The following is a 26,515-nucleotide window of genomic DNA, read 5'->3' as shown; positions in this document are numbered from 1 at the left end:
TAAAAGGCAGAACCCTCTATTTGTGAGGAGACATCTGGGCCCCTCCACCCATTATTTGGCCTTCAACCCTGATTCTGGACCCCACTGCTGTCCCTGCTGGCTCCCTCACAGCCCTGGGTGCCTTCTGGCTATGTGACAGGCAGGTGGCTTCGTTTTCCCATCTGTAAAGGGGATAAATATCTCATGGGGCTGTCCCCAGGCTTCGGTGACATATTACCATGTGCTAGGCCAGGGCCCAGCATCTAGGGGATGTTTCTCACAGCTGGTCTAGTTTGGTGGTGGCTTCCCCACCCTGCTTCCTGGTGCGATTTTCCTCCTTGTCATGGCAACCCCTGCAGGGCACCTGCTTTCTGTCTCACTTCCCTAGAGCCCACGGGGTCTTCTGGGAATACTTCCTGGATTCCTCACATGTCTTCTAGTGGTGGTTTTAGAATTGGTTCCAGGATCCCCAAACTAAGCCATTGTTCAATATATGTTGGTTAGTTTTATGCCAACCAGCAATTGCTTCAGGAACCTTCCATTTTGCATTTTAGCTGTACCCAATTATTAATGGCACCCCTCCCTTGAACAGGAAAGTTGTGACCTCCAGGCCTTTGCACATGTGGTTCCTTCAGCCTTTTCTGTCCCTGTCTGTGCACAGAATTCCTATGCATCCTTCGAGGCCTTCCCTGCATGAAACCCTCATGGCCCCCTTTGGCCCAGCCCTGGATGCCACACAGTTGGGGGGTATGGAGACCAGAAGCCGCAAGGGCAGCCTTGTGGAGGCTGTCACGTGGGTGAGAGCCATAGCAGTGACCTGGTAAATGCTTGGACCCTACCCCTACCCATGGGGGCCCATCTGGCTGCTGCCCTCCCTTTCTGCCAACTTTCCAAGGCCAACTAAGCTCTAGGAAGCCAGAACCAGGAAAAGATCTCACCCAACCCTTCCCAGACATGCAGCCTCTGATGGGACACTTATTCCTACCCAGATCCACCTGCCCGTTCCAGCCTCCAGGCCCTCGCCTGCCTACGGCCCTGCCTATACAATGGGATCTGACTCATCTCCCGCTCAGGACCGCTCTGAAGAAATCCTCCACTGGGAAGCCTGCCCATGACTTGACCCAGATGCCTCCCCTGTTGGAGTAACACCAGAGCAGCCAGCATTTCCTGACCCCCCGAGCACAGTATGTGACCTGACTGCTGACTCTGAACCAGAACCTCAAGATGCTAACACATAGCCTTCAGCTCGCCTCTAGTTCTGCCCCTGAAGTACTTTGTGACCTGGAGCCAGTGCCTCCACCTCTCTGAGCAGTCCCCTTGTAGCAGCCCAGCAAAGCTTCCAGGGGTGGAGGGGTGGTGGTCCAGGTCCCTTAATGGACAAGTGGCCAGCCAGGTGGGGAGGCCGTAAGAGCCAGGCACAGGTCTCAGCTTGCTGCGACAACACACAGTTGGGGGCCCTGATCTTCTCTGGCCGTGATCCCTGCATTCCAGCCCTCCTCTCCCCACCACCCACCCACCCACCCACCACCCATAGAGACGTCGAGTGCACGGTTTGCCTCACCGATTGCCTTTATTGGGCATCAGCCCCAGGGCTCCACGGGCGCAGGAAGGGGGTGGTGGGTGTCACTTGAAGCAGGGACCCTCCGGTGGGAGGCACGACCGATGATGCCACCTAGCCCCCAGGATGCTTGCCTCAGCCCCGGACCTCTCTGTAACCCACGCAGCTGACCCAGCGGACGGCGTGTGAGGTCATGACCCTGACCGCCTGTAGGGCGGCTCCCCCAGTTCTGGGCTCACTTGGGGGTATTGAAGGGCACGGCCCGCTGGTTCATGGGGTTGTCTGGCGACCGCAGCCACTCCTTCTTGAGCAGCTGCTTCAGCTGCGACAGCCGCATGTTGGGGTTTTCTTGCTTGAGCCGCGGCAGCTGCGCCTCCTCGAAGGCGGTGAAGGCCGCCCGCATGCGGCGCTCTGGGTGCCGGTCTGCAGCCTCCTCCGTCACGCTAGGGGAGGACAGTGAGGAGGAGAGCGGAGTGAGGGGGGGGGGAGGGGTCTAGGGTGCGGCCCCGCCCGCGGGGAGGGCCGTGCCCCGCCCCCAGACACATAGCCCCACCCCCGGCGCTCAAGCCCCACCCCATCACCTGAGCACCGCGATGGCATCCTCGATGGTGCGCGCCTCCACGCTGCCCTCCTCCAGCACGCGGCGGTTCACATTCTCCTCCAGCGGCACCTCCAAGTGGCTCTTGGCTTTCTCGGCTGGGGGCAGAAGACAGCCAAGTGACAGGGACACACACAGGGACAGAGATAAGCTGGGATGCAGAGCTCCGGAGAGATGAGAGAGACGCAGTGGGGGAAGAGAGGAGAGAGGAGGAGGCAAGCAGGCAAAGAACGATGGGGGGTGCTCTCCTGTCCTCCCAGCGCCCAGGCCCCTGCCCAGGCCACGCTGCCATCCTGACTTCCCTGCAACTGAGCACACGGGAGGCACCCCCACTCCTGGCTGGTGTCCCCTTACCCTCCGGGCACCCCATTCAGTCCCCGGGGACCCCATGGACCACAAGCGGAGGTCAGATGCACAGCAAGTAAATACACACGTGTTTGTGCCCATGCTCTCGGTGCTCAAAGCCAGGCCCGCCAGGACGCTGCCCACCCCTGCTTCACCACACAGCCCAGGCGGCTTCTCTGGGGGTGAGGAAGGGGCTCTAGATTCAGCCAGGGTTAGTCCTGCGGCCTGGCCTTTAGTGGGGAAAGAGGCAGCTCCAGAGCGAGCCAAAGCCCCACCTGGGTCTGGGGCTTCCTTGTGTTGGTGGTCTCGACGGAGCGTCTCCTCAATCTGGGCGCGGGTGACCTTGCTGGGCGCGGTGGCCCGGGGGGCCTTGCCACCCTTGAGCTTGGAGTCTTCCTCCTCCAGCAGGCGCTGCGTCTCCTTCTTGCGCTCTAGCTGCTCCAGGCGCCGCTTCTCCTTCTCCTCCTGGGGGGAGGGAGGCGATCAGGAGTGGGCCCCACCGCTGGCACGAGGTCTGGGTTTTTATCTATCTCACCCAAGGCAGACTGAGGCCCTGCTGTGTGCCAGACCCTGTGCTGGGCACAGCGGACACAGCTGGAGCACAACAGGCCTACCTGAGGGCTCCCGGCCTACAGTACTATGGGAGCAAAGGGAACCTTGGCCAGGGCAGGTGGATGGTGGCTCTTGAAGGAAAAGCGACACCTGGGCTGGAGGAGGAGCCGGACAGGAAGAGAGACGGAGGACAGGAAAGTCCTTACAGGTGGGAATGCAGGTGCAAAGGCCCTGAGGCAGGAACCTCCTAGCAGGACAGAGGAGACACCAAGGCTGGTGTGGCTGGAGCAGGGAGGGGAAGCTCGGCAGAAGAGGTGGGGAGGACATAGGGTGGGACCCCAAGGGGCCTCAAGGGAGAGGTTTGTATTGGATTCCGAAGGTGACAGGACCCAGGGAAGGTCTGAGCCCATTTTCTGGCTGGGGCAGGGGTCTGCCCTTATGGGCACTGTCCCTAGCCAAGTGTCGCAGGGGCCGTGACCGGTCCCACCTTGCCCCCCAGCGAGGCCTTGACAGGACTTGCCCTTGGCCGCTGCCCCTCACCACCTCCACCAGGGGGCAGAGTCATGGCCTGGTTCATTCGTAGTGCAGGGCAACCACAGGCTTGGAATATTCGGCCACCTCCCACCTGCACCCCCACAGGGCCCTGCACCTCAGGCACCTCCACCTGCCTACCCTCTGCCTACAACTCTGCCATCTGACTTCCATGCCCTGGGGGTGATCCCCACTCCTTCAGTGCCCTCTGTGACACTCCTATAGTGGAACGAAGTGTCCCACTGGGCCTCTGAACTCTAACCTGCCTGCCCAGCAGGAAAGTGGAGGCGAGGTTAAAGGTTGAGGGCCCCCACATCTGTGTTCAGGCACCTCAGGCAGGGCCACTGTCCGAGCCTGGGTTTACCCGTCAATTAGAGGTAATGTCCTCCCGAGGCCCCCTAGTCCCTGCGCGGTACTCATACAGCCCATGTTCGTTCTGTCCCCAACACGGCCCTGCCTCAGCCTTTGCACTGGCTGTCCTCTCCTCCTGGGGCGCCGAGGCCTCCTTCCCCGGCTAACTCTGGCTCCTCCCGAGCTCCTGGCTCCTTATCGGCCCCTCCGCCCCATGGCTCTTTCCAGTGTTCCGCAAATCCCTGCTTCTGGTCCTCTGACTATCTGGTGTGTCCCGGAGGCAGGAGGCAGGCCCTGGCCTGGGTTTTGAACAGCTGCCTGCTGGCCCCAGGCCCAGTAACACAGTAGGTGTTAGTAAAAGTATGCTGCATGAATGCATGAATTCCAAAAAGCTCCAATAACTCAGGAAAGACACTCGCTTGCGGCCGTTAGTCTCTAGTGACATGGGACTGAGGAGGAAGCATGAGCATTTATGCTTTGACATTCAGCAAAATTTTTTGACAAAGTCACTTGCAGTTTGTAAAAACAGAGCCATCAGCAATTGGCAGTATCTGGTGATGGGTGACGATAAGTCCACTCTGCAGAATATTCCTGAGCCATAAAAAGTGAGTCTCATAAATAATTGACATGGAACCCGGAGAGTCAGGTGCTCGGGCAGAGCTGCTTAATACGGAACAAGTGGAGATAAACTGCTGACTTCCGGGCGGCGGGGGAGGGGGCGGCGATGAATTACGGCCCCATCCGCGACCGCTGCCTGGTGGCCAGGAGAAATATGGCTGTGGGACCCTATTGAACTGAAGACACGGGCTTTAGGGTAGGACACTGGGTGAGAAAAGTCTGGTGTCACATGAGAGAGGACGTGGGTTTTTTAGTGTTTTGGAGTGAGCATGAATTTGCTTTTTTCTTTATTTTTTAATTTTTTTTTAACTTTTTTAAATTTATTTTTGAGACAGGGAGAGACAGAGCATGAACAGGGGAGGGTCAGAGAGAGGGAGACACAGAATCCGAAGCAGGTTCCAGGCTCTGAGCTGTCAGCACAGTGCCCGACGCGGGGCTCGAACTCACGGACCGTGAGATCATGACCTGAGCCGAAACCAAGAGTGGGACGCTTAACCGACTGAGCCACCCAGGGGCCCCCACAGAAACAATGTTTTTAAAGCAGCTGTTGTATAGGGAAGAAAAGAAGGACTAGGTGGGTCACGTAAACTGTGGGCACCACATGCCCATCAGCAGGAAGAGGGCTAGACAAACCGCAGAAAACCACCCAATGTTGGCAACTCCATGCAAAACAGTCAGGAGGGTGGACTGCCTGGGAAGGGCCTGGAGGCTGGGAATATTCCAGACGGCAGGGGTTGGCAAACTACAGTCCTCCACCTGTTTTGGTAAAGGTTTTAGTCCATTTGCATATGGTGGCTCTGTGCCAGAAGGACAGGGTCAAAAAGCTGTGAGAGCTCATCTGGCCCCTCCAGCCTATCCGACCTCTGCTCTGCATGTTCTTGTAGGTGCATGCTACACAGGCGGGCAGACAGACAGTTCCCTAAGCCACACACCCAGGACAGGGCCTGTCCTTTAAGCCAACCCTTGTAACAGACCAAAAGGTAGACCCATGGCCTCGGCTAGTCCCAGCCCTTCCCCACAGCCCTGCGACCTGGGTTTCCTGCCTTATCCGTGCCGCACTTTTCTCAACCAGGGACCCCAGAGCCCAAGACACTAGCCCAGGGAGGGCTCTTGGGGCCTGGGGCCTGGGCTGCTACCTCTGCTTCAGGTCTCTATGGGGCACCTGGTTAGCTCAGGCAGTTAAACATTGACTCCTGAGCTCAGGTCAGGTCTTGATCTCAGGGTCGCGAGTTCAAGCCCCGTGCTGGGCATGGAGCCTACTTTAAAAAAAAAAAAAAAAAAGGTCTCTGGCTTTTTCTCTCTGCGTAATGCATAAGGGCTCTTTGGCAGACGATGTTTTTTTTTCTTTTGGGTTTTCAACTATCCTATATTATCAAAATATGGACAGTCAAAAAGAAACTTGAAAGACCTCCACGGACCCAATGCAGCACAGGGTGTGGGGAGGGAACCAATGACGTGCCATGTCCAACTAAAAATAAGGCAGGATCCAGTCCTGCACAGCAAGGTGATGGGAAAAACTCCCAAAAGCACCCAGGCATGCCCGGAACCGGGCAAGCAGGGAAGGTATGTCACCAGTGATATTTTCTGCAGTCTGGTCAGGAACCTCTGATCAGCCCCCCGGGGGGGGGGGGGGGGGGGGGGGGGCACAAAAGCAGAGACAGCGACGGTGGGTCTCTGGCGCCACCTACTGGACAGAGCCAGTCAGCGTCACCCGTGATCCACTTCCCGGACACCAATTCAGTTACCCACTGGGTGCCTGACACTGGGACCCACTAGGGGACAGATGGCCATCCCTGCACTCTTCTGTGTTTTTGCACACACCTAGAAGAGCCTGCGAGCCCTGGGGTCAGCAGGGTGGATGCGGGGGACCTAGTACAGCAGCTCCCAGCCTTGTCGCTGCGGACGTCTGGGGCTGTCTCGTTCTTTTCAGGGCGGGACGGTCCCGGACCCTGAAGGGTGTTGAGCAGCGATCAACACCCTTCCCAGACATGACACGGAGGAGAGAGAGGAGCCCGCAGAGGGTGGTGGCTGCCTTGCCTAACGACCCCCCCCCCCCACCCCCGGCCTTTGCCTCCACCGCCCTCCTCGTCCTTGGTCTCCGTCCAGGGCCTTCTCACTTTCTAGCCAAAGCCCCAGGGGCCTCCTGCCACCTTCTTCCTCGTTTCCATGTTGACTGCGGGAGCCTGGGAACCACCCACCTTGCGCTGTTCCTTCCTCATGACGTGTTTGTCCTCATCCTTCCAGTAGGCATCCTCCAGCTCCTTCTGCTTCCTGGCATCAGCTGCCGCCTTGGCCTCAGCCCTCCGCGCCCGGGCCGCTGCCGACTTGGTGTTCTCACCCTGGAACTTCTTGGGCATATCCCTCAGCAGGCTGCGGGAGGAGGGCAGGGACCAGTGAGCAGGGGACAGGCGGCCTTCGGCGCCCCCGTGCCCACACTTGCAGTCAAGAGCCCCTTGGAGCCTCAAGGGCCTTGTCTGTAAAATGAGGGCCTCAGACTTAGTGATCTCCCTTTAAAAAAAAAAAAAATCGATTGAGGTGAAACTCACACAACAAAAAATGAACCATTTTCAAGTGCCCAATTTGGTGGCATTTAATACATTCGCAATGTTGTACAACCATCGCCTCTATAGTTCCGGAACATTCCCGGCACCCCAAAAGGAAACCCCGCACCCACTAACAAACAGTCACGCACCCTCCCCCCTCCCCCTAGCCCCTGACAACCACCGATCTGCCTTCTGTCTCTACGGATTTGCCTCTTCTGGACGTTTCATATAAACAGAACGGTGCATTCTGTGGCCTTTTGTGGCCTGGCTTCTTTCACTCGGTGTGATGTTTTCAAGGTTCCTCTATGCTTTTTAGCATGTCAGTGCTTCGTTCTTTTTTTTTATGGCTGAGTAATATCCCATTGTACAGATTGACCACGTTTTGTTTATCTGTTCACCACTGACGTTCACCCGGGTTGTTTCCGCTTTTTGGCTTTCATTTTTTTTTTCATCATTTTTTAAGTTTATTTATTTATTTTGAGAGAAAACACAAGTGGGAGAGGGGCGGGGGGGGGAGAGAGAGAGACAGAGAGAGAGAGAGAGAGAGAGAGAGAGAGAGAGAGAGAGAGAGAGAGAATCCCAAGCAGGCTCCACCCTGTCAGCGCGGAGCCCAACGTGAGGCTCGAACACACAAACTGTGAGATCACGACCTGAGCCTAAGTTGGATGTTTCACTGACTGGGCCCCCCAGGCGCCCCTCCACATTTTGGCTTTTGGAGCCATGCTTCGGTGGACCCCTGCGGGCCAGTCTGTGTGTGGCCCCTCCTATTCTGCCACTCATGACACCTCGGTCCCCAGAACCCTGAGGCCGAATCCTCCTCGCTGGGTACTCGGCTGCCGTGAACTGCTCCCAGTGACCCAGCCCAGGCTTGCACAGCCAGGAGATGTAGAAGTGGAAAGCTGTTGTCCAGCAGGCACATGGTCGGTGCAAGTCCCACGCCGGGTGCTGGGGAAATGATATACACGAACAGCAGGCACCACCCTCCCTCCACTAACCCCTTCATATGGACCAACTCAACCGAATGCCTCCAAAGCGGGGTGCCTACGTGGCTCGGTCGGTAGAGCATGGGACTCTTGATCTCAGGGTTGTGAGTTCAAGTCCCACAGCACAGAGCTTACTCAAAAAAAAAAAAAAAAAAAAAAATTTCATGAATGCCTCCAAAGCTTTAAATGTGGGCACTGCCCCAGTTACCAATTCTGAGATGGGGAAGTCAAGGTACCTGGCCAGGTCACATAGCTCTGAGCCCAGAGTCTCACCTCCAAAGCCTGCCTTCCAGGTGAGAAAGGGAAGGCTGTGCGGCCCAGGGCATGTGCCTTCAGTCCTCCGGGCCTCAGTTTTCGTCATCTGGGAAACGGGCTGATGTTCCTGACTCCCGGGTTGTTTGTCTCCCCTGAATACCTCCAGCTCAGTCCCCTTAGGGAAATAGGCCCAGCATCCACAGATGAAGGGGAGAGAACGTGGGGGCCACTTTGACCCAGGACCACCAGGCCACCCCATTCCAGCCTCCTAGCTGTGTGACTTGTGGGGCAAGGAGCTTCCACCTTGGAGCCCTCTGGAAACTCTAACATCAGCTCCCATCTGCAGCAGCTCTGTGCACTGGGCTTCGTGTTTTATACGCAGCGTCTGAGTGGATTCTCACAACCCTGGTATGTGACGGCAGAGCTGAGCCCCGCGGGACGGGTCAGAGGCAGTCCTGTGAGGGTGAAGGGGTGAGGCTTCTGGGCAGAGGGCACAGGATATGCAAAGACCCTGCGGCACTGATGAGGCCACTGAGCGCTGGGGAGGGGGAGGAAAAGAGGGTGGGAGGGCACGGGGCTGTTAGAGTGTGGTATTATGGGCCAAGGAAGAGCAAGGATTTTATTCTCTGGGCACCAGGGAGCCGTTAAGCAGCCCGGAGCAGGGCACGGACACATTTTGATTCAGGCTGCTCCCAAGCCCACTGTGGCTGCTGCGCGGATAGGCCAGGGGACGACAACGATGCGATGGGCAGAACGGGAGGTGTGGGGTCGGATGGAGCCGGGCAGTAATAACGAGGTCAACTCGGACCGACGCTCGGCACCAGGGACACGCTAAACCACTTCATCCCCCCAGCAGCAGCAGCAGAGGCTACTTTCAGCCCCAGTTTACAGATGAAGGCACCCAGACCCCCAATCCCAACTCTGTGCTCCTAACCGCTGGCCCACCCCGGGGTCCCGACAGACCCCATTGATGTTCCCCGCGGATCAGGATTCTGAGGCCACTGCTCCCCCCCCCCCCCCCCCCCCCCACGTAACATCAAGGGGTGGCCTCCTGGCCAGGTGGTCCAGGCTGAGACTGAGGAGAGCGCCCCATGGGGCAGAGCAGGGCAAAGTAGGGGCGCTCAGTGGACCCAGGAGACTCAGAGCTGCGATCACAGCTGAAGTGCTCCCCTTGAGCTGAGACACAGCATGGATCCCAGTCCCTCTCCCGACCCCCTGGATTTAAGAGGTGCCACAGGGGGATATGCTGGCCTGATCCCGCGGGCCTCCCAGCTGCTCCTTGACCACCTAAGTCAGCATTCATTACTGAGTGTCCACAATATACTCAATAGAACCACCCCCACCCTGGATTCTCCAGGGGAGTGCCAAGAATTGGGAGTCACTGTCCAAGTTACAGATTAGAAAACTCCCCACCCGGGGGCGCCCGGGGCGCCCGGTTGGGTCGAGCTTCTGATTCTTGGTTTTGGCCCAGGTCATGATCTCCTGGGTCAAGCCCCACGTGGGGATCCACACAGTGTGAAGCCTGCTTGGGATTCTCTCTCTCTCTCTGCCCCTCTCCCACTTGTGTGCACTCTCTCTCTCTCTCTCTCTCTCTCTATGAATAAACTTTAAAGAGAGAAAACCTGCCACCCTACTCTCCCTCCATCTTCCCCTCACTTACTGGTGGCAGCCACGCCAGCCTCCCTGCCATTTTCCAAACATACTGCAGGTTCCCACCTCAGGGCCTTTGCACTTGCTGCATCCTCCACCTGGCTGCTCTTCACGCCTCTTTTTACCCAATTGACTATTTATTTATTTTCATTTTTTTAATGTTTATTTATTTTTGAGAGAGAGAGAGAGAGAGGCAGAGAGAGAGAGAGGGAGACACACAATCCAAAGCAGGCTCCAGGTTCTGAGCTGTCAGCACAGGGCCGGACATGGGGCTTGAACTCAGGACCCGTGAGATCACGACCTGAGCCGAAGTCGGACGCTTCGCTGACCGAGCCACCCAGGCGCCCCAGTTAACTCCTATTTAAATTTCAGGGCCTACTGGGGCGCCTGGGTGGCTCAGTCGGTTAAGCGTCCGACTTCAGCTCAGGTCATGATCTCACGGTCTGTGAGTTCGAGCCCCGCATCGGGCTCTGTGCTGATGTCTCACAGCCTGGAGCCTGCTTCTGATTCTGTGTCTCCCTCTCTCTCTGCCCCTTCCCTGCTCATGCTCTGTCTCTCTCTGTCTCAAAAATAAATAAAAACATTAAAAAAAAAAAAAATTTCAGGGCCTACCTCAGGTGTGTCTGCCTCCATGAAGCCTTCCCTGAGACACCCTCTCTCAGACCACAAGCTTCTCTTTGAGGCCCTCGTCGGGGTTGCTATTTTATGTTCATGTATATGATTATTTGACAAATGTCCATGTTTCCCACCAGCCTGGGAGTTCTGCGAAGGCAGGGACTGCCTTGGTCCCTACTGGGTCCCCACTGCCTGGTACAGTAGGGGCTCAACAAGCCCTAACCCTCAAGGCGACTGTCTTTGGAGACAGGGCCAGTGAGGGAGCCATAGCGATTAAGCGAAGTCATAAGGGTGGGGCCCTAATCTAATGGGGCTGGTGGCCCTATCATTGCAAAAGACACCAGGCCTTGCTCTCTGCACCACGTGAGGACTCGGTTGAGAAGGTGGCCATTTGCAAGTCAGGAAGGGTGCCTGCGTCAGGAACCAAACTGGGGGGCACTTGGATCTTGCATTTCCTCCCTTCCAGAACCGTGGGCACAGAAATTCCTGTTGCTTAGGCCGCCCAGTCTGTGGTATTTTTTAATGGCAGCCCGAGCTTTACACAGACAGCTTCTCTTCTGTTGTGGTAAACACTTACTCATGCTGTCACTCAGTAAACACGCACCGAGCACCTAGTACCCGTGGGACACTGAGTAGCGAAGCAGCACCCATCTGACCGCCAGGCTGGCTAGGGCTTAGACAGTAAGAGTGACAACTTGCCATAAGAACTGTGATGGGGACATGCAGGGCGCTGGGGAAGCCTCGAGGGGGGTTTCTGACCCAGGCTGGGGTTAAAGGGCTTCCTGAAGGAGACGTCTAAGAAAAGGCCTGAAGGAGTCAGGGGCTCCTGAGCCCCCAGGAGGGTGGGGGAGGCAGGCTGCGAAGCGGGGATCTGTATTTCAGGGTGATGGAAACATGCGGAGGGTGTTAGAACCGGGAGGCGCTGATCTGTGGATAAGAGGCGAACTGTAGGGGTGCGATAAGCAAGGAACTCAGGCAGGGATCCGGGGAGTGGCTCCGGATGGACAAGGGGGTACGTTTAGGACGGAATCCGGGCCCACGTGGTTGATTGGATGCAAAAGTAAAGAGAGAATAGAAGATAAAGCTCAACACCGCCTCTTCCAAGAAGCCCTCCCGCTACCCCTTCCGGGCTCCCCCTTGCCCGTCGTGCCTCTCCCCAGTCCTGACCCCACTGCAAGACACCGGGTGGCGTCCGTACCCAGCTCTGTCACCCCCAAGCCTGGCAGGGCTGGAGCTGGCTGGCCTCGAAAAGGATGCAGTTCTCCCCGGGTCTCGGTCGCCCGCTCCGGGAAATGGGCACAGTCCCCGCGAGAGCCGTCTTGCCTGGACGCTGAAAGTGCCCGGGTCTCCGACCACCCCACCTCCAGCCCCCCCAGGGAGACGGTCTCAGGCCTAGCCACCCCGCCGGGCCCACCCGCACCCCGCCCCCCGGCTCCGCCCGCGCCGCGGCCGCTCCTACCTCCTTCCCCCAGCGCCGGCCCGGTCGCGAATCCATGACGTCACCGCAGGGCTTGCGCGCCGAGCTCCCGGAGGCGCGGGCTGATGACGTGTCAGCGTTGTCGCCATCTTGGTAAGGGAAACGCTCCCTGGCCTCCCACCCGAGCCAAGGTTACCAGCCACTTCTTTTCCTCTCCGCGAAGAGGCTATTTTATGAGGCCCCCACCCCCTCCTCTCGCTTCAGATATTGGCAAACTAGGAGGGGCGGCTAAAAACGACAATCTAGAATGTCGCCTTTACCAAGATGGCCGTTGCCCGGATGAAATATGGCGGCCTCCACTTCACACGTGGTCCGACGGCGTCAGGCGGGAGTTGCCCTGCCACCAGGGGGCGCCAGAGCCTGCGGTCCAATCGCTGTCCGCAGCCGGCCAAGCCCAGAAGAATCCTCCCAAATTGTGCTGTCGCTTTGCGCTGGGAAGGCGCTCTTCTAATCCACACTCTCTGCGTCCCACCTGCGAAGCTGGGGAGAGGGGAGGCCGGAGAAAGTGGCAGAGAAACTAACACACCCCACCCCGTTCAGCTGGGGAAACCGAGGCTCAGAGACACCAGGAAGTGAATTTACTCAAAATGTAAGCTCCCCCCCCCCCCCCCCCCAGCAGCTCAAATTCCTCGCCGGCCCCCTCCTGAAATGCTCCACTCTCACCCACCCCCTGCACACGCATCTTGCTTTTTTATTTTATTCAGCAATTAGTTTGGGGGGGTCAATTTGTCCCAGGCACCTACACTTGAGAGTTTCTGCATTTCCTGGGGCTCCGTGTCCTCATCTGTAAACATGGGGAGTACTAGGGGTCTGAGGGTGGTTACCCTGGACCTGGCTGTGGGGAAAGAGGCAGGGTTTGGATCTAGGGGACCGTCCGGGCAGGACGAGTGGACCACAGAGTCCTTCTCTGAAAGGCAACCCCAGTCACACTGCCAGGACCTTGCTCTAGAGCCTGGTGGGTTCCCACTGCCTTTCAAGACTCCTTTATTTCGGTCAGAGAATCAGCTTGCGTTGTCCATGTGTTGACCTGTTTGTTTTCTGCTTCTCCCGTGGCTGTGACATGGGACGGAACCCAGGCAGCCGGAGCAGCCTCAGCAGAAAACATGTACAACTGAGCCTTGAACCACACAGGATTTAGGGGCACCGACTCCCACGGGGTCGAAAGTCTGCGTATAGGGGCGCCTGGGTGGTTCAGTCGGTTGTGTCGGACTTCGGCTGAGGTCCTGATCTCGCGGTCCCTGAGTTCGAGCCCCGCGTCGGGATCTGTGCTGATGGCTCAGGGCCTGGAGCCTGCTTCCGATTCTGTGTCTCCCTCTCTCTCTTCCCCTCCCCTGCTCGCGCTCTATCTCTCTCAACATTAAAAAAATAATAATAATAAACCTTGCAAAAAAAAATCTGCCTATAACTTTTGACTCCCCAGAAACTTAATGACGAATGACCGGAAGCCTGACCAATAACAGTCGGTTGCTTAACGCATATTTGGCATGTTATATAGATTATGTAATGCATTCTTACAAGAAAGTAAGCTAGAGAAAAAAATGTTACTAAGAAAAGCATCAGGGAGAGAAAATACATTGGTAGCCCTGTACTGCATTTATGGAGAAAACAAAACAAAGCAAAACAAAACAAAACAAAACCCTTGGATAAGTGGACCCGTGCGGTTAAAACCCCATGCAGTTTAAGGGTCAACTGTGTTGTTCGGTATCAGGTACAGGATGTGTGGAGGCGGCGAAGCCAACACCTAGTCAACCTTCTGCTGGTAAAGAGCCAGGTTTAGAAAAAAAAAAAAAAATGCCAATAATAATTTAAAAGAGAGATTGGCTCGTCACACCTTCCCGGGGGCAGGATGCCTCTTGCTTCATATTGACATAACCCAGAGGTGTAGGTCAAGTGAATCGTTCCAGAACAAGCAAAATCTTCTGCAAGATGACTTTTGCCACCGGCCAGACACCCTGCCTCACAGTGCTACTCCCCATCCTAAGGATTCTTAGCTTCTATCGTGGTGACCCTACAGCTCTTCGATGCCCTCATTCTCAAACAAGTGTTGAGTGCCTACTTCGAGCCTGTGCTGGAATACAGAGACAAGTTGGGGGCACCTGGGTGGCTCCGATGGTTAAGCGTCCGACTCTTGATCTCGGCTCGGTTCGCGATCGTTCGTGAGATCGAGTCCCATGTGGGGGTCTGCACTGACAGTGTGGAGCCTGTTTGGGATATTCTCTCTCTCTCTCTCTCTCTCTCTCTCTCTCTCTCTCTCAAAATAAATAAGCATTTACAAAAAAATTAGACATGGTCCCTGGTCTTCTGGGGCTCACACAGTCAGGAAGTCACACACACAAAAATTATGATCCTTTATTTTTTAAATGTTTGTTTCCTTTTGAGACCGAGAGAGACAGAGCATGAACGGGGAAGGGGCAGAAAGAGAGGAAGACACAGGATCCGAAGCAGGCTCCAGGCTCTGAGCCATCAGCCTAGAGCCCGACGCAGGGCTCGAACTTACGGACTGCAAGATCGTGACCTGAGCTGAAGTTGGACGCTTAACCGACTGAGCCACCCAGGCGCCCCGCCCCAGTTTTATAATAAGCCCTTCCTAACCCCCTCTTTCTGGGATGCTACACAGAGCCCCCCTGCAATGAGCCATTACACCCAACTCGGTCTGACTACAGGTATGTCTGGTAGGGCATCAGTAGGGATGGGCATCCTGTCGAGACCCCGCCAAGACCCTCGCTGCCCCCACCCAGGACCCTCCAAGGGCTTTTTGGGGGACATCCTTCTTTGCCTTTTCCAGCTTCCGGCAGCCCCAGGCATTCCTCAGCTCGGGGGCCACATCGCTCCAGTCTCCGCCTCCTTCTTCATGCGGCCTTCCCTTGTGTCTCTTCTAAAGACACGTGTCATTGGGTTGAGGGTCCACTCTAAATCCAGGCTGACCTCATCTCGGCCTCCGATGGGTATCGACCAGCCTTTAGCAAAGTTCTGGAAAGCCGAGGTTGCACGGGGGCCCTCCCAACACTCGTTGCTGTTTTGTGGAGTTTTCTCCATCAAAATCTGCGCTTGGTCCGGGCCAAGCACCTGCGTCTTTCGTGTTTCCGTCACGTTAATTCGAACACGGCGCTCTCTGCTGGGACTGTCCCCATCGGGGACGAGTTGGAACAAAGTTTTGGATTGCAGTGGCCACTGTGGGGCCTTTCATTGGACAGGGATCTAGAAACAAGAAAGAAAAAGGCTGTCACAGGGAGATCATCCTGTCTAAACAGACCATTTGGCCAAACACCTCTTTGTTTGTTTTAGACTTTGGGGCGTCTGTAACAGGGCTGGGCTCTGCAATCCACGGTTTGATGAGATTATCAAGGACCCAGATGAATGTTTGAACTGGGTGTAATGACTCTGTTTGTGCTTGCGTGCCTGTGCCAATGGGTTTTCCTCCACTGAAACTTCTCGGTCCTTTGACCGAGTGGAAATGTCGTATCTGAAAAGGACTCCCCTCATTTCTTTTTTCTGTCTTTCTCCCTTTCCTCCTCACTTGGGAAACTTTAAAGACGATTTAATGGAAATGGCACTGTCTTTCCGCGCATGTTTTCAGAGCATCTCCTCCGGCTAATGGGACAAAATTGTCGAAAAGACACAAAACCCTGGGGGCGCCCGGGTGGCTCAGTCGGTGAAGCGTCTGCCTTCGGCACAGGTCATGATCTCACAGTTCGTGGGTTCGGGCCCCATGTCAGGCTCTGCACGGACAGCGCGGAGCCTGCTTGGGAGTCTCTCTCTCCCTCTCTCTGCCCCTTCGCTGCTCTCTCTCACTCTCTCTCTCTCAAAATAAATAAACTTAAAAAAAAAATGCCACTGAATTTCACGTTGACTTGGGATTGTGGGACCCCGAACCCAAAGCCCAGTTGAGCTCTGATGAACCTGGGCCTGGACCTACAGAAAATAATGAGATAAGAAATGAGTGTTGTAAAAAAAAAAAAAAGAAATGAGTGTTGTTTTCAGCTGCTAAGTGTGTGGTCATCTGATGCGGCAGCAATGGAAAAGGAATTTGGTTTCTAAGTAAGGAAGAGATACAAAACGCCGGTCATTACACGTAATTATAATCTGCCTTTATTTTTTGCCATGTTTCTACTTCACACAATATGCGCGCATCATATATATACATACACACACGTATAATGTACTTGTATGTGTGTGTGTATAATTTTTTTTTTTTTTTGCCACCATTTCCTGCTTTTGCAAATATACGCAAGTCACTTTTGGGGGTAGCCGGGTGATCAGCAGAGGGAACCTCTCTGTACTATTTTTGCAACTCCTTGTGGGTCTATAATCATAATCAAAATAAAAAATGGAAAAAACAAAACAAAACAGAAAGACCCGTTCATAATCATGTCTGAGCACAGGCAAACACAAGAACACCTTGCAAATCACAAAAACGGCCAGAAGTCTCCCTTCCTGGCTACCAGGAGAAACTGTTGCTACTCACAGTTATAGCCACAGGCTCCCCCGATTCCTCCTGGCCCCTGGGTAAAAATCAAGATGCCAAAACAGAGTCATCCCCCTCTTCCTCTTTGTGGCCGATCCAGAGCACAACTCTCCTTCCTTGAACCCAATAAAAATAAGCCCCTCCTTGCGCTCTGGTCCCCATGGTGTCTGTCTCCCTTGCCAAAAACCAACATACCCAGCATGGGGCGTCTCAGTGGCTCAGGTGGTTAAGCATCTGGCCCTTGGTTTCGGCTCAGGTCATGATCTCAGGGTTCACGGGTTCAAGCCCCTCGTCGTGCTCTGTGCTGACAGCATGGAGCCTACTTGGGATTCTCTCTTTCTCCCTCTCTCTCTGCTCCTCTCCGACTCACACTATCTCTGTGTCTCTCAAAATAAACTTCAAAAAAGAAAAAACAAGAAAGGAAAGGAAAGAAAAAAGAAAAGAAAAGAAAAGAAAGAAAAGAAAAGAGAAAAGAACCGAAAAGAAAAGAAAAGAAAGAAAAGAAAAGAAAAGAAAAGAAAAGAAAAGAAAAGAAAAGAAAAAGAAAAAGAAAAGAAGCCAACATACCCAGCATGGTCCAACCAGAGCTTCCATGGCTTTCCTGGCCGGATCAGGCCAGGTCACTGAGAGAGGGTGCCATGGACAAGGCTGCTGGCCTTCATCAGAGCCCAAAGTATTTTCAGAAGAACCCAATTTAAGGTTACTGTCCCTAAAATCCCCAAATTCTAGGAATCTGCCACTTAAAGACTCTAGATTCTTTTTTCTCTTAATTTGGAGTGAAATATACATCACATCCATTTTAACCATTTTTAAATGGTATTTAAAACCATTTTTAAATGGCCAGTGGTATTAAGTCCATTCACTGTGCTGTGAAACCATCACCTCCAGCCATCCATAGAACTTTTTCATTGTCGCAAACTGAGACTCTGTCCCCATTAAATACTAACTTCCCCTTTTCCTGGGTTGGTCAAGCTAAAGGTTTGTAAATTTTGTTTATCTTGTTGAGGAAACAGCATTAAGTTTCATTGATCTTTCCTATCGTCTTTTTAGTCCCTGTTTCATCTATTTCCGCTCTGATCTTTATGATTTCCTTCCTCCTGCTAATTTCAGGCTTTACCTGTTTTTCTTTTTCTAGTTCCTTTAGGTGTTAAGTTAGACTGATTACTTGTGATTTTTTTGGTTTGTTTTTTAAGGAGACCATGGACTGCTATGAATTTCCCTCTTAGAACCACTTTTGCTGCACCCCATAGATTTTGCTACAGTAAAACCTTGGACTGCAGGTAACTTGTTCTGCAAATGTTCTGTAAGACAAGCAAAAATTTCTAATAAATTTTAACTTGCTAAACGAGCGATATCTTGCTATACGAGTAGTACGTGACGCTGAAATGTCCCACGATTACAACTGAGTCAATGGTTCTTGAAATTCACTCTGCTATACAAGTGCTTTAGATTACAAGCATGTTTCAGGTTCACAAACCAAGATGTTACTGTATGTTGTATTTCTATTTTCAATTGTCTCTACGTAATTTTTTATTTCTCCCTTGATTTCTTTGATGACCTATTTGTTGTTCAGCAGCATGCTGTTTAATCTCCACATTTTTTTAAGGTAGGCTTCATGCCCATTGCAGAATGCAATGCAGGGCTTGAGCTCACACCCCTGAGATCAAGAGTCGGATGCTTAACTGACTGAGCCACCCAGGCGCCCCAGTCTCCACATTTTTGTTTTCAGTTTTCTTCATATGACTGATTTCTAGTTTCATACCATTGTGGCAGGAAGAGATGCTTGATATGATTTCAGTCTTGAATTTATTGAGACTTGCTCTGTGGCCTAACATATGATCTGGAATGTTCCATAAATATAGCTTAAGTCCATCTGGTTTAATGTATCACTTAAGGTCATTGTTACTTCTGTGATATATACATATATATATATATATATATATATATATATATATAGTGCATAATATTTATAAATATGTATCTTCTTGCTGAATTGGCCCTTTTATCATTATGTAATGCTCAAAACAATCTTGAGAAAGAAGAAAAACTCTATGCTCCTTGATTTCAAATTATACTACAAAACTGTAATAACCAAAACAGTATGGTGTTGGCATAAAAACAGACACACAGATCAATGGAACAGAATTGAGAGCCCAGAAATAAACCTACACATAGATGAACAGTTTGTTTATAAAAAGGAGTCGAGAGGGGCGCCTGGGTGGCTCAGTCGGTTGAGCGGCCGACTTCGGCTCAGGTCACGATCTCGTGGTCCATGAGTTCGAGCCCCGCGTCGGGCTCTGTGCTGACAGCTCGGAGCCTGGAGCCTGTTTCAGATTCTGTGACTCCCTCTCTCTCTCTGCCCCTCCCCCGTTCATGCTCTGTCTCTCTCTGTCTCAAAAATAAATAAACTTAAAAAAAAATTTTTTAAAGGAGTCAAGAACATTTAATAGAGGAAGGACAGCCTCTTCAATCAACAGTGCTGGGGAAACTGGGCAGCCGCATGTAAAAGAATGAAACTAAACTGATATCTTACACTGTGCGCAAAAAGTAACTCCAGATGGATTAAAGTTGTGAATGTAAGACCTGAAACCATAAAATTCCTAGAAGAAAACACAAGTGGTAGGCTTTTCAGCAGCGGTCTTAGAGGTAGAGATGTGTCTGACTCCAAAGGCAAGAGAAACAAAAGCAAAACTAAACAAATGGGATGACATCGAACTGCACTGCGAAGGAAACCATCATCATAATGAAAAGGCGACCCACTGGACAGGAGAAGTTATTTGCAAATCATATGTCCAATAAATGGTTAATATCCAAAATATATAAAGAATTCATATAACTCAATAATTTTTTTTAATTTTTAATGTTTATTTTTGAGAGAGAGAGAGAGAGAGGGAGAGAGCAGGGGAGGGGCAGAGAGAGAGAGGGAAACACAGAATCCGAGGCAGTCTCCAGGCTCTGAGCTGTCAGCACAGAGCCTGATGTGGGGCTCAAACCCACGAACCGTGAGATCATGACCTGAGCCAAAGTCGGATGCTCAACCGACTGAGCCACCAAGGTGCCCCTCAACAATTTTTTTAAAAATGGGCTGAGGATGGGGCACCTGGGTGGCTCAGTCAGTTAAGCGTCTGACTCTTGATTTTGGCTCAGGTCATGATCTCACGGTTCATGGGTTTGAGCCCCACGTCAGGCTCTACACCGTCAGTGCAGAGCCTGCTTGGGATCCTCTCTTTCCCTCTCTCTCTGCCCCTCCCCCACTCAGGCTTTCTCTCTCTGAAAATAAACTTTACAAAAACAACAACACTAATTCCCCGTTCCTTCCCTGCAACCCCCAGTCTACTTTCCCTCTCTACAAATATGACTACTCTAGGGGCCTGACATAAATGGAGATTTCACTCAGCATTATGTCCCTAAGGTTCATCCATGCTGTAGACTGCATCAGAATTTCCTCCCTTTTTTTTTTTTTAATTTTTTTTTTAACATTTATTTATTTTTGAGACAGAGAGACAGAGCATGAATGGGGGAGGGGCAGAGAGAGAGGGAGACACAGAATCGGAAGCAGGCTCCAGGCTCTGAGCCATCAGCCCAGAGCCTGACGCGGGGCTCGAACTCACGGACCGCGAGATCGTGACCTGAGCTGAAGTCGGACGCTCAACCGACTGAGCCACCCAGGCACCCCCTTTTTTTTTTTTTAATTTTTTTTTTTAACATTTCTTTATTTTTGAGACAGAGAGAGACAGAGCATGAATGGGAGAATTTCCTTCCTTTTTAAGACTGAATGATATTCTAAGGTGTATATGTGTGTGTGTATATATATATATATACACACACACATATATACACTATACATATATAAATTTTTATATATGTGTGTGTACTATATATATATATTTCTCCGTGCATCTGTCAGTAGACATCTGGGTCACTTCCACCTTTTGGCTATTCTGAATAATGTTGCTATGTGTGCAAGAATCTGTTCGATATTTGCTTTCAATTCTTTCGGGGGTCTATCCCGAAATGGATTGCTGGGTCATGTGGTAATTCTGCATCTGATTGTTTTAGGAACTCTCATATAGTTTTCCATAGTGGCTATGATTCTTTTTTTTTATTACAGTATTTTACTTATTTATGATTGTTTGTTGGGGTGAAATTCGTATGACATCCAATTAACCAATTAAAGTGTACAATTCAGTGACATTTAATACATTCATGGTGTTGTGCAACGATCTTGTCCATCTGGTTCCAGAACGCTCCCATCTCCCCAAAAGGAAACCTCATGTCCATTAACAGCCACTCCCCATCCCCCTTCTTCAGTCCCTACAAGTACTAATCTGCTGTCTGTCTCTATGGGTTTGCCATTCTGGACATTTCTTTTCTTTTCTTCTTTTCTTTTCTTTCTTTCTTTCTTTCTTTTTTCTTTTTTTTTTTTTTTTTTTGATGTTTATTCATTTATTTTTGAGGGAGAGACACAACACAACAACAAGCGGCAGAGAGAGAGGGAGACAGGATCCGAAGCAGGTTCCAGGCTCTGAGCTGTCAACGCAGAGTCCGACAAGGGGGCTCGAACCTACAAACCAACACTTACATGGCCTTTGCTTCCTGGCTTTCTTCACTTGGCGTGATGTTTTCAAGGTTCGTCCGTGTTGTGCCCTGTGTCGGTACTCCGTTCTTTCTTTATGATGAAGGCTGGAGATTCTGAGTCCGTGGCCCGAGCTCTGAGTGGGGCGTGTTCTCCCACCACGGGACTCCTGGCCCAGAGTCTCGGGCCTGGAGAGAAGCCCCGGGTCCCGCTGTGTGCAGCCTCGGGGGGACACACGCCTCTCCTCCTCCTCCACGCCAGCTGTGGGCTCTGTCCCTGCCTAAAGGGCATATGGGGCCTCTGCAGGCGTCTTGTCTTGAAAACAAATGTTTGAGCAAGGACTGCATTTAGCAAACACGCTGCACCTTTCTGTGGATGGTGGTGACCCCAGGTGGGCTGGGGTGGGGACCAGACTTCGATGGGTGACCAGGGCTATTGGGAACACGGAGCTGCTATTTGCTTTCTGGGGTTGACCCTTCTTCCCAATAAGAGTAATCTGTGGGTTCCCTGAAGCCCTTGCACACCTCGGGTGTGGGGAACAAAGGCAAAAGGAAATGTAGATAAAATTACATTTCCTTATAACCTATAGCCCATTGACAAAGACTTGAGGCAGACGGGGGTGGGGGGGTGGGGGGGGTATAACCCTCCTCCAAGACCTTCCAATCTTCGCGTTAATGCCTCACTAGAGATAAAAACAACCTAGCCTGACAGTAGCTAGGCCTGCAGGATCCCAGAAGTCTTTGACATTTGGAAATTCTTCTGGAGACTTCCACTCTCCCTCCCCCAACTCCAGAGTGTATCATCAGTGGCCCCTCCCCACCCCAGCTCGGTTCTTCCAGTTCTTTCTGCCGGAGGTCCTCTCCTCATGCTTTAGTACAAACACACTCAGTATTTTAATTAAAAAGTTCTAAATTTAAATGTAAAAAATTTCTATTTAAATTAACAAATTGTTAAATTTCATTTCAATTTCATTTCACAAATGTTAAATTTCATCTCACAAATGTTAAATTTCATTTCACAAACAAATTTCATTTCAATTTCATTTCACAAATGTTAAATTTCATTTCACAAATGTTCAATTTCATTTCACAAACGTTAAATTTCATTTCACAAATGTTCAATTTCATTTCACAAATGTTCAATTTCACTTCACAAACGTTAATTTCATTTCAATTTCATTTCACAAATGTTAAATTTCATTTCACAAATGTTAAATTTCATTTCACAAATGTTAAATTTCATTTAAATTTCATTTCACAAATTTCAATTTAAATTTCATTAAAAAATTTTAAATTTAAATTTAAACATTAAAAAAAAAGCCCACCTTTTTGTACCAAAACATCTCAAGCGTTCTTTTCTTTTCTTTTCTTTTTTAATGTTTATTAGTTTATTTTGAGAGAGAGAGAAAGAGAGAGCATGAGCAGGGGAGAGGCAGAGAGAGGGAAGGAGAGAGAATCCTAAGCAGGCTCTGGGCTGCCAGCGCAGAGCCCCATGGGGTGGAGGGGGGGCTCGATCTCTCGTGAGATCATGACCTGAGCTGAAATCAAGAGACAGACGCTTACCAAACTGAGCCACCCAGGCGCCCCTCAAGAACTCTTTCTTGACCGCTCGCTCCTGAACCTCACTTCAAATCACGTCATTCTCACCTCTCGCCCCGATAGTAGCCCAGTCTGGTGCCTCTTTCCCTACATCAAACATGGGCCTCCACCAGGAACCCCGGGTTGGCGCTCCTCAGAGCCTGCGGCCAGTCATCCCGGCAATGCCTTTGGTCAAGGGCAAGGGCAATGCCCTTACGGCCCCCAGATCAATCCACCTCCTTAGAACACACACCCATTGTTACGACCTGGAATGTGAATCTCCAAGAGACCGAGTCCAAGAGACCGAGAGCCCCCCCCCCCCCCCCCGGGCTGAGCCGGCAAACAGCAAAATCAGGATTTGAACTCTGCTCTGCCTGGCTCTAAGTCCAGAGCCCTCGCTGTCTCACTGGGAGTGGGCGTGAGGAGGGGAAGGGGATTCCAGAGGCTTCATGCTACCAGATGGATTTTGTTCTGAGGGCAGTAGGGAGCTATGAAGGATGTGTGAGCCGGGGAGGGAGGCTGGGTGTCAGATCCCTCGGGAGTAGAGAAGCAGGGCAGAGGCCGGAATGCAGGGAGCGGAGACCAAGGGGCTGTTTCAGAATCTGGGGAAAGAGGATCTGGGATCCACAGGTGCTGAAGGTGGGCAAGAGGGAGGCTTGTCCACGTGTCTGGCTCCAGTCCAAACACCCTCGTTCCCTAATACCCGTGAGTCCAGATCCCTCCAACACTGTTCATACTTCCCTCCCGATGGTGTTGCTGTTTTTCTTGATTTCATCAAACATGGGAGCCGTAGGGGGCTACAGAGTTTCATAATAAGCGTTCCAGAACAATCTGGCTCTCTAAACTTCATATTGTGTGATAAAAAGATAACAGGAAAATTCAAGTTTTTTAAGAAGTCAAGAGATGAATCAGATTTATAATTACTGCCCAGGAAACATTTCTGTGATTTACTCTTGAAAAGAAAACAGTAAATTTCAGAGCAATGTGAATATGACCCAGTAGGCATTTAAAAAAAAAAAGAAAGAAAGAAAGAAAAGAAAATCTTTCCCTCTCGTGATCTTTTTTTTTTTTTTTCCATGATGTAGGAGCCCTGTGTTGCTGGGACAACAAAGAGGTTGACCTGCTTTTTGAGTGACCTGTTGCCGGGTCAGGATTTGGAGAAAGTGATGTGGATGACCCAGACAGGGGCAGCAACTGACGGCAGGTTGCACAGCTCTTTCGTTGAGAGTCTATACTGTGGGTTGGGATGGTGTGAGGTCAGCTGCCTCCTCGGTCCTCAGGGGCTGCTGATTTAGGGGGAATCCCAGATTCCAGCCCCAGTCTGAGACCTGGCCCCAAGGAGGACAGGATAGAGGGGCTCGCGGGGGGGTCCTTTATCCTTGCCTTGCTCTGCCCCAGGTGCGCCTGGAGCCAACTGAGCCTGAAGCCGACCCAAGTTGTCGCCCGGAGGAGGAGGCTGGTGGGGTTGTACCAGTGGAAACTTACCTGCCTCCCACCAGGTCCCATCTTTTGCTCCGTCTGGCTTCTTGACAAGTCTCACAAGAATCTCAACAAGAATCTGGGGCCTCTGTTGGCCTCAGCTGCGGATGCCAAGATCAGCGGGGCGGGGGAGACTGAGCCAAGCCGGAGGCCCTGGGGTGTCGGGGAGGTGGGGAGCTTTGTGGCTGGCCCCTCCCCCCCTCGCAGAAGTCCAGGAGCTGGGTAACCTGGAGAAGGAGCAGCTCGGGGAAGGGGGCTGGGGAGGTGCTGAGTTGAAGTCACCTGGTTAAGCTGATGCAGATGTTCTGAGCAGACCCTCCCCCACACTCCGTAGGGATCAGCACAGCTGCAGGGTAAGCAGATGCCAGGAAGGGGTCAGGAGCCTGGCTGCTTGCAAAAATGCTAAATAAAATATCAGCAAATTGAGTGCAGCTGTACTCTAAAGGACACCATACCAGGGGGATGCAGATTTTTTTTTCCCCCTAAAAAGGCAAGGAAAGTTCAGCCTCAGAAAGCCTCACTTACTCAATGGAGAGATGAAAGGAGAAAAATATCAAATGATCATCATCTCACTGGGCTGCAGAAACATTGGATAACATTCAGCAACCACCTCTGATTTTTTTTTTCCAAGTTCTTAGTTGATGGTGACTAGGAAAAAAATTAGTCTGATCAAAGATCATGATTGGAAAGCAATCATCTGCCTCGTGTCGGACGGTGAAACAGAAGAGGTAACCTAGCCCGGGACGAGGCTGGAACGCCCACAGTCATGGCTACTCTTAAATGCTGATGCAGAAGCACTGGCCAAAGTAATAACGTAAGAAAAACAATTGAAACCCGATGATACTATCATCCACAGAAAATCGGAAAAAAATCAACAAACAGAGGGGTTTTGTAGGACAGTAAAATTATTCTGTATGATACTGTAGTGGTGGAGACAGGACACTGTGCATTTGTCAAAACATATGGAATATACAACACAAAGAGTAAACTGTGGGCTTCAGTTAATGTACCAGTACTTGATGAGGGAAACAAAAGCAAGAAAAATGTAGTGTTTTTTTTTTTAATATTTATTTTTGAGAAAGAGAGACAGAGCGTGAGTGGGGGAGAGGCAGAGAGAGAGGGAGACACAGAATCGGAAGCAGACTCCAGGCTCCAAGCTGTCAGCACAGAGCCCGACGCGGGACTCGAATCCACAAACTGTGAGATCGTGACCTGAGCTGAAGTCAGACGCTTAACCAACTGAGCCACCCAGGTGCCCCTTAAAGTAATTTTTTTACATTCATTTACAGGGCACCTGGGTGGCTCAGCCGGTTAGGCATCTGACTTTGACTCAGGTCATGATCTCCTGGTTCATGAGTTTGAGCCCCGCATCAATCTCTGTGTTGACAGTTCGGAGCCCGGAACCCGCTTCGGATTCTGTGTCTCCCTCTCTCTCTGCCCCTTCCCTGCTCACACTCCGTCTCTATCTCAAAAAATAAATAAACATTAAAAATTATTTAAAATAAGTAAATAAATAAAAGTGTTTTACTTATTTTGAGAGAGAACACGAACACGAGTAGGGGAGGGACAGAGAGGGAGAGGGAGAGAGAGAGAATCCCAAGCAGGCTCCACGCTTGGTGCTGAGCCTGACATGGGGCTCAATTTCATGACTCCGGGATTATGATCCTAGCCCAAATCAAGAGTCAGATACTTCAGGTAAGCAACTGACTCTTGGTTTTGGCTCTGGTCATCATCTTGCAGTTTACGGGTTTGGGCCCTACTCAAACTTGGGGTTCTTTCTCCCTCTCTCTGCCCCTCCCTCATCTCTCTCTCTCTCTTAAAAAAAAAAAAAGAGTGAGTCAGACGCTTAACCCACTGAGCCACCCAGGTGACCCATCACCAACACTCCTAACATGAGTAAACCACTTGGCACATAGTACATGCTCAGTAAATGTCAACCATTTCAACATAGCCTTTATTTATTTATTTTTTTTAGAGAGAGAGAGAGTGGGTGAGAGTGGAGGGAAAGGGACAGAGAGAGAGGGAGAGAGAATCTCAAATGGGCTCCACACTCAGCACAGCCAACACAGGCTTGATCTCATGACCCCAGCATCACGACCTAAGCTAAAATCAAAAGTCAATCACTCCACTGACTGAGCCACCCAGGTGCCCCTCAAAATATTCTTCTATTTTGATTATAAAAATGAATGGCTTTAAAAATTAAAAATATGCTATGGAAAAGGACGTCCTACGTATACCATCTTGACTTTTTTTTTTTAGAGATATTCTTTTTTGTTTTTGCTTTTTGTTTTTAGTTTATTTTGATAGAGAGAGTGGTGGGGAGGGGCAGAGAGAGAGGGCGAGAATCCCAAGCAGGCCCCTTT

At 51.4% G+C, this 26,515-nt stretch overlaps 1 protein-coding gene and 1 long non-coding RNA gene across 2 annotated transcripts; one reads left to right on the top strand and one right to left on the bottom strand.

The window, feature by feature from the left end:
• Positions 1-1,531: 1,531 nt before the first annotated feature.
• On the bottom strand, positions 1,532-12,117 carry CCDC124 (coiled-coil domain containing 124). Its single transcript, XM_042978560.1, has 5 exons — positions 12,038-12,117; positions 6,731-6,902; positions 2,756-2,945; positions 2,119-2,233; positions 1,532-1,980 (listed from the first exon to the last, which is right to left on the bottom strand). Exons 2-5 carry the CDS (start codon positions 6,887-6,889, stop codon positions 1,773-1,775), a joined length of 672 nt encoding a protein of 223 aa, XP_042834494.1. The 5' UTR covers positions 6,890-6,902; positions 12,038-12,117; the 3' UTR covers positions 1,532-1,772.
• An 8,936-nt stretch (positions 12,118-21,053) lies between these two features.
• LOC122236626 lies at positions 21,054-25,131 on the top strand. Its single transcript, XR_006214728.1, has 3 exons — positions 21,054-21,149; positions 23,759-23,877; positions 24,072-25,131. It is a non-coding gene; the product is annotated as an uncharacterized LOC122236626 (long non-coding RNA).
• The last annotated feature ends 1,384 nt before the right edge of the window (positions 25,132-26,515 follow it).

Source organism: Panthera tigris, chromosome A2, assembly GCF_018350195.1.
Source record: "Panthera tigris isolate Pti1 chromosome A2, P.tigris_Pti1_mat1.1, whole genome shotgun sequence".
Classification (NCBI taxonomy): Eukaryota; Metazoa; Chordata; class Mammalia; order Carnivora; family Felidae; genus Panthera; species Panthera tigris.
The sequence above is the reverse complement of the archived record's forward strand: the minus strand, read 5'-3'. Positions and strand labels throughout refer to the sequence as shown.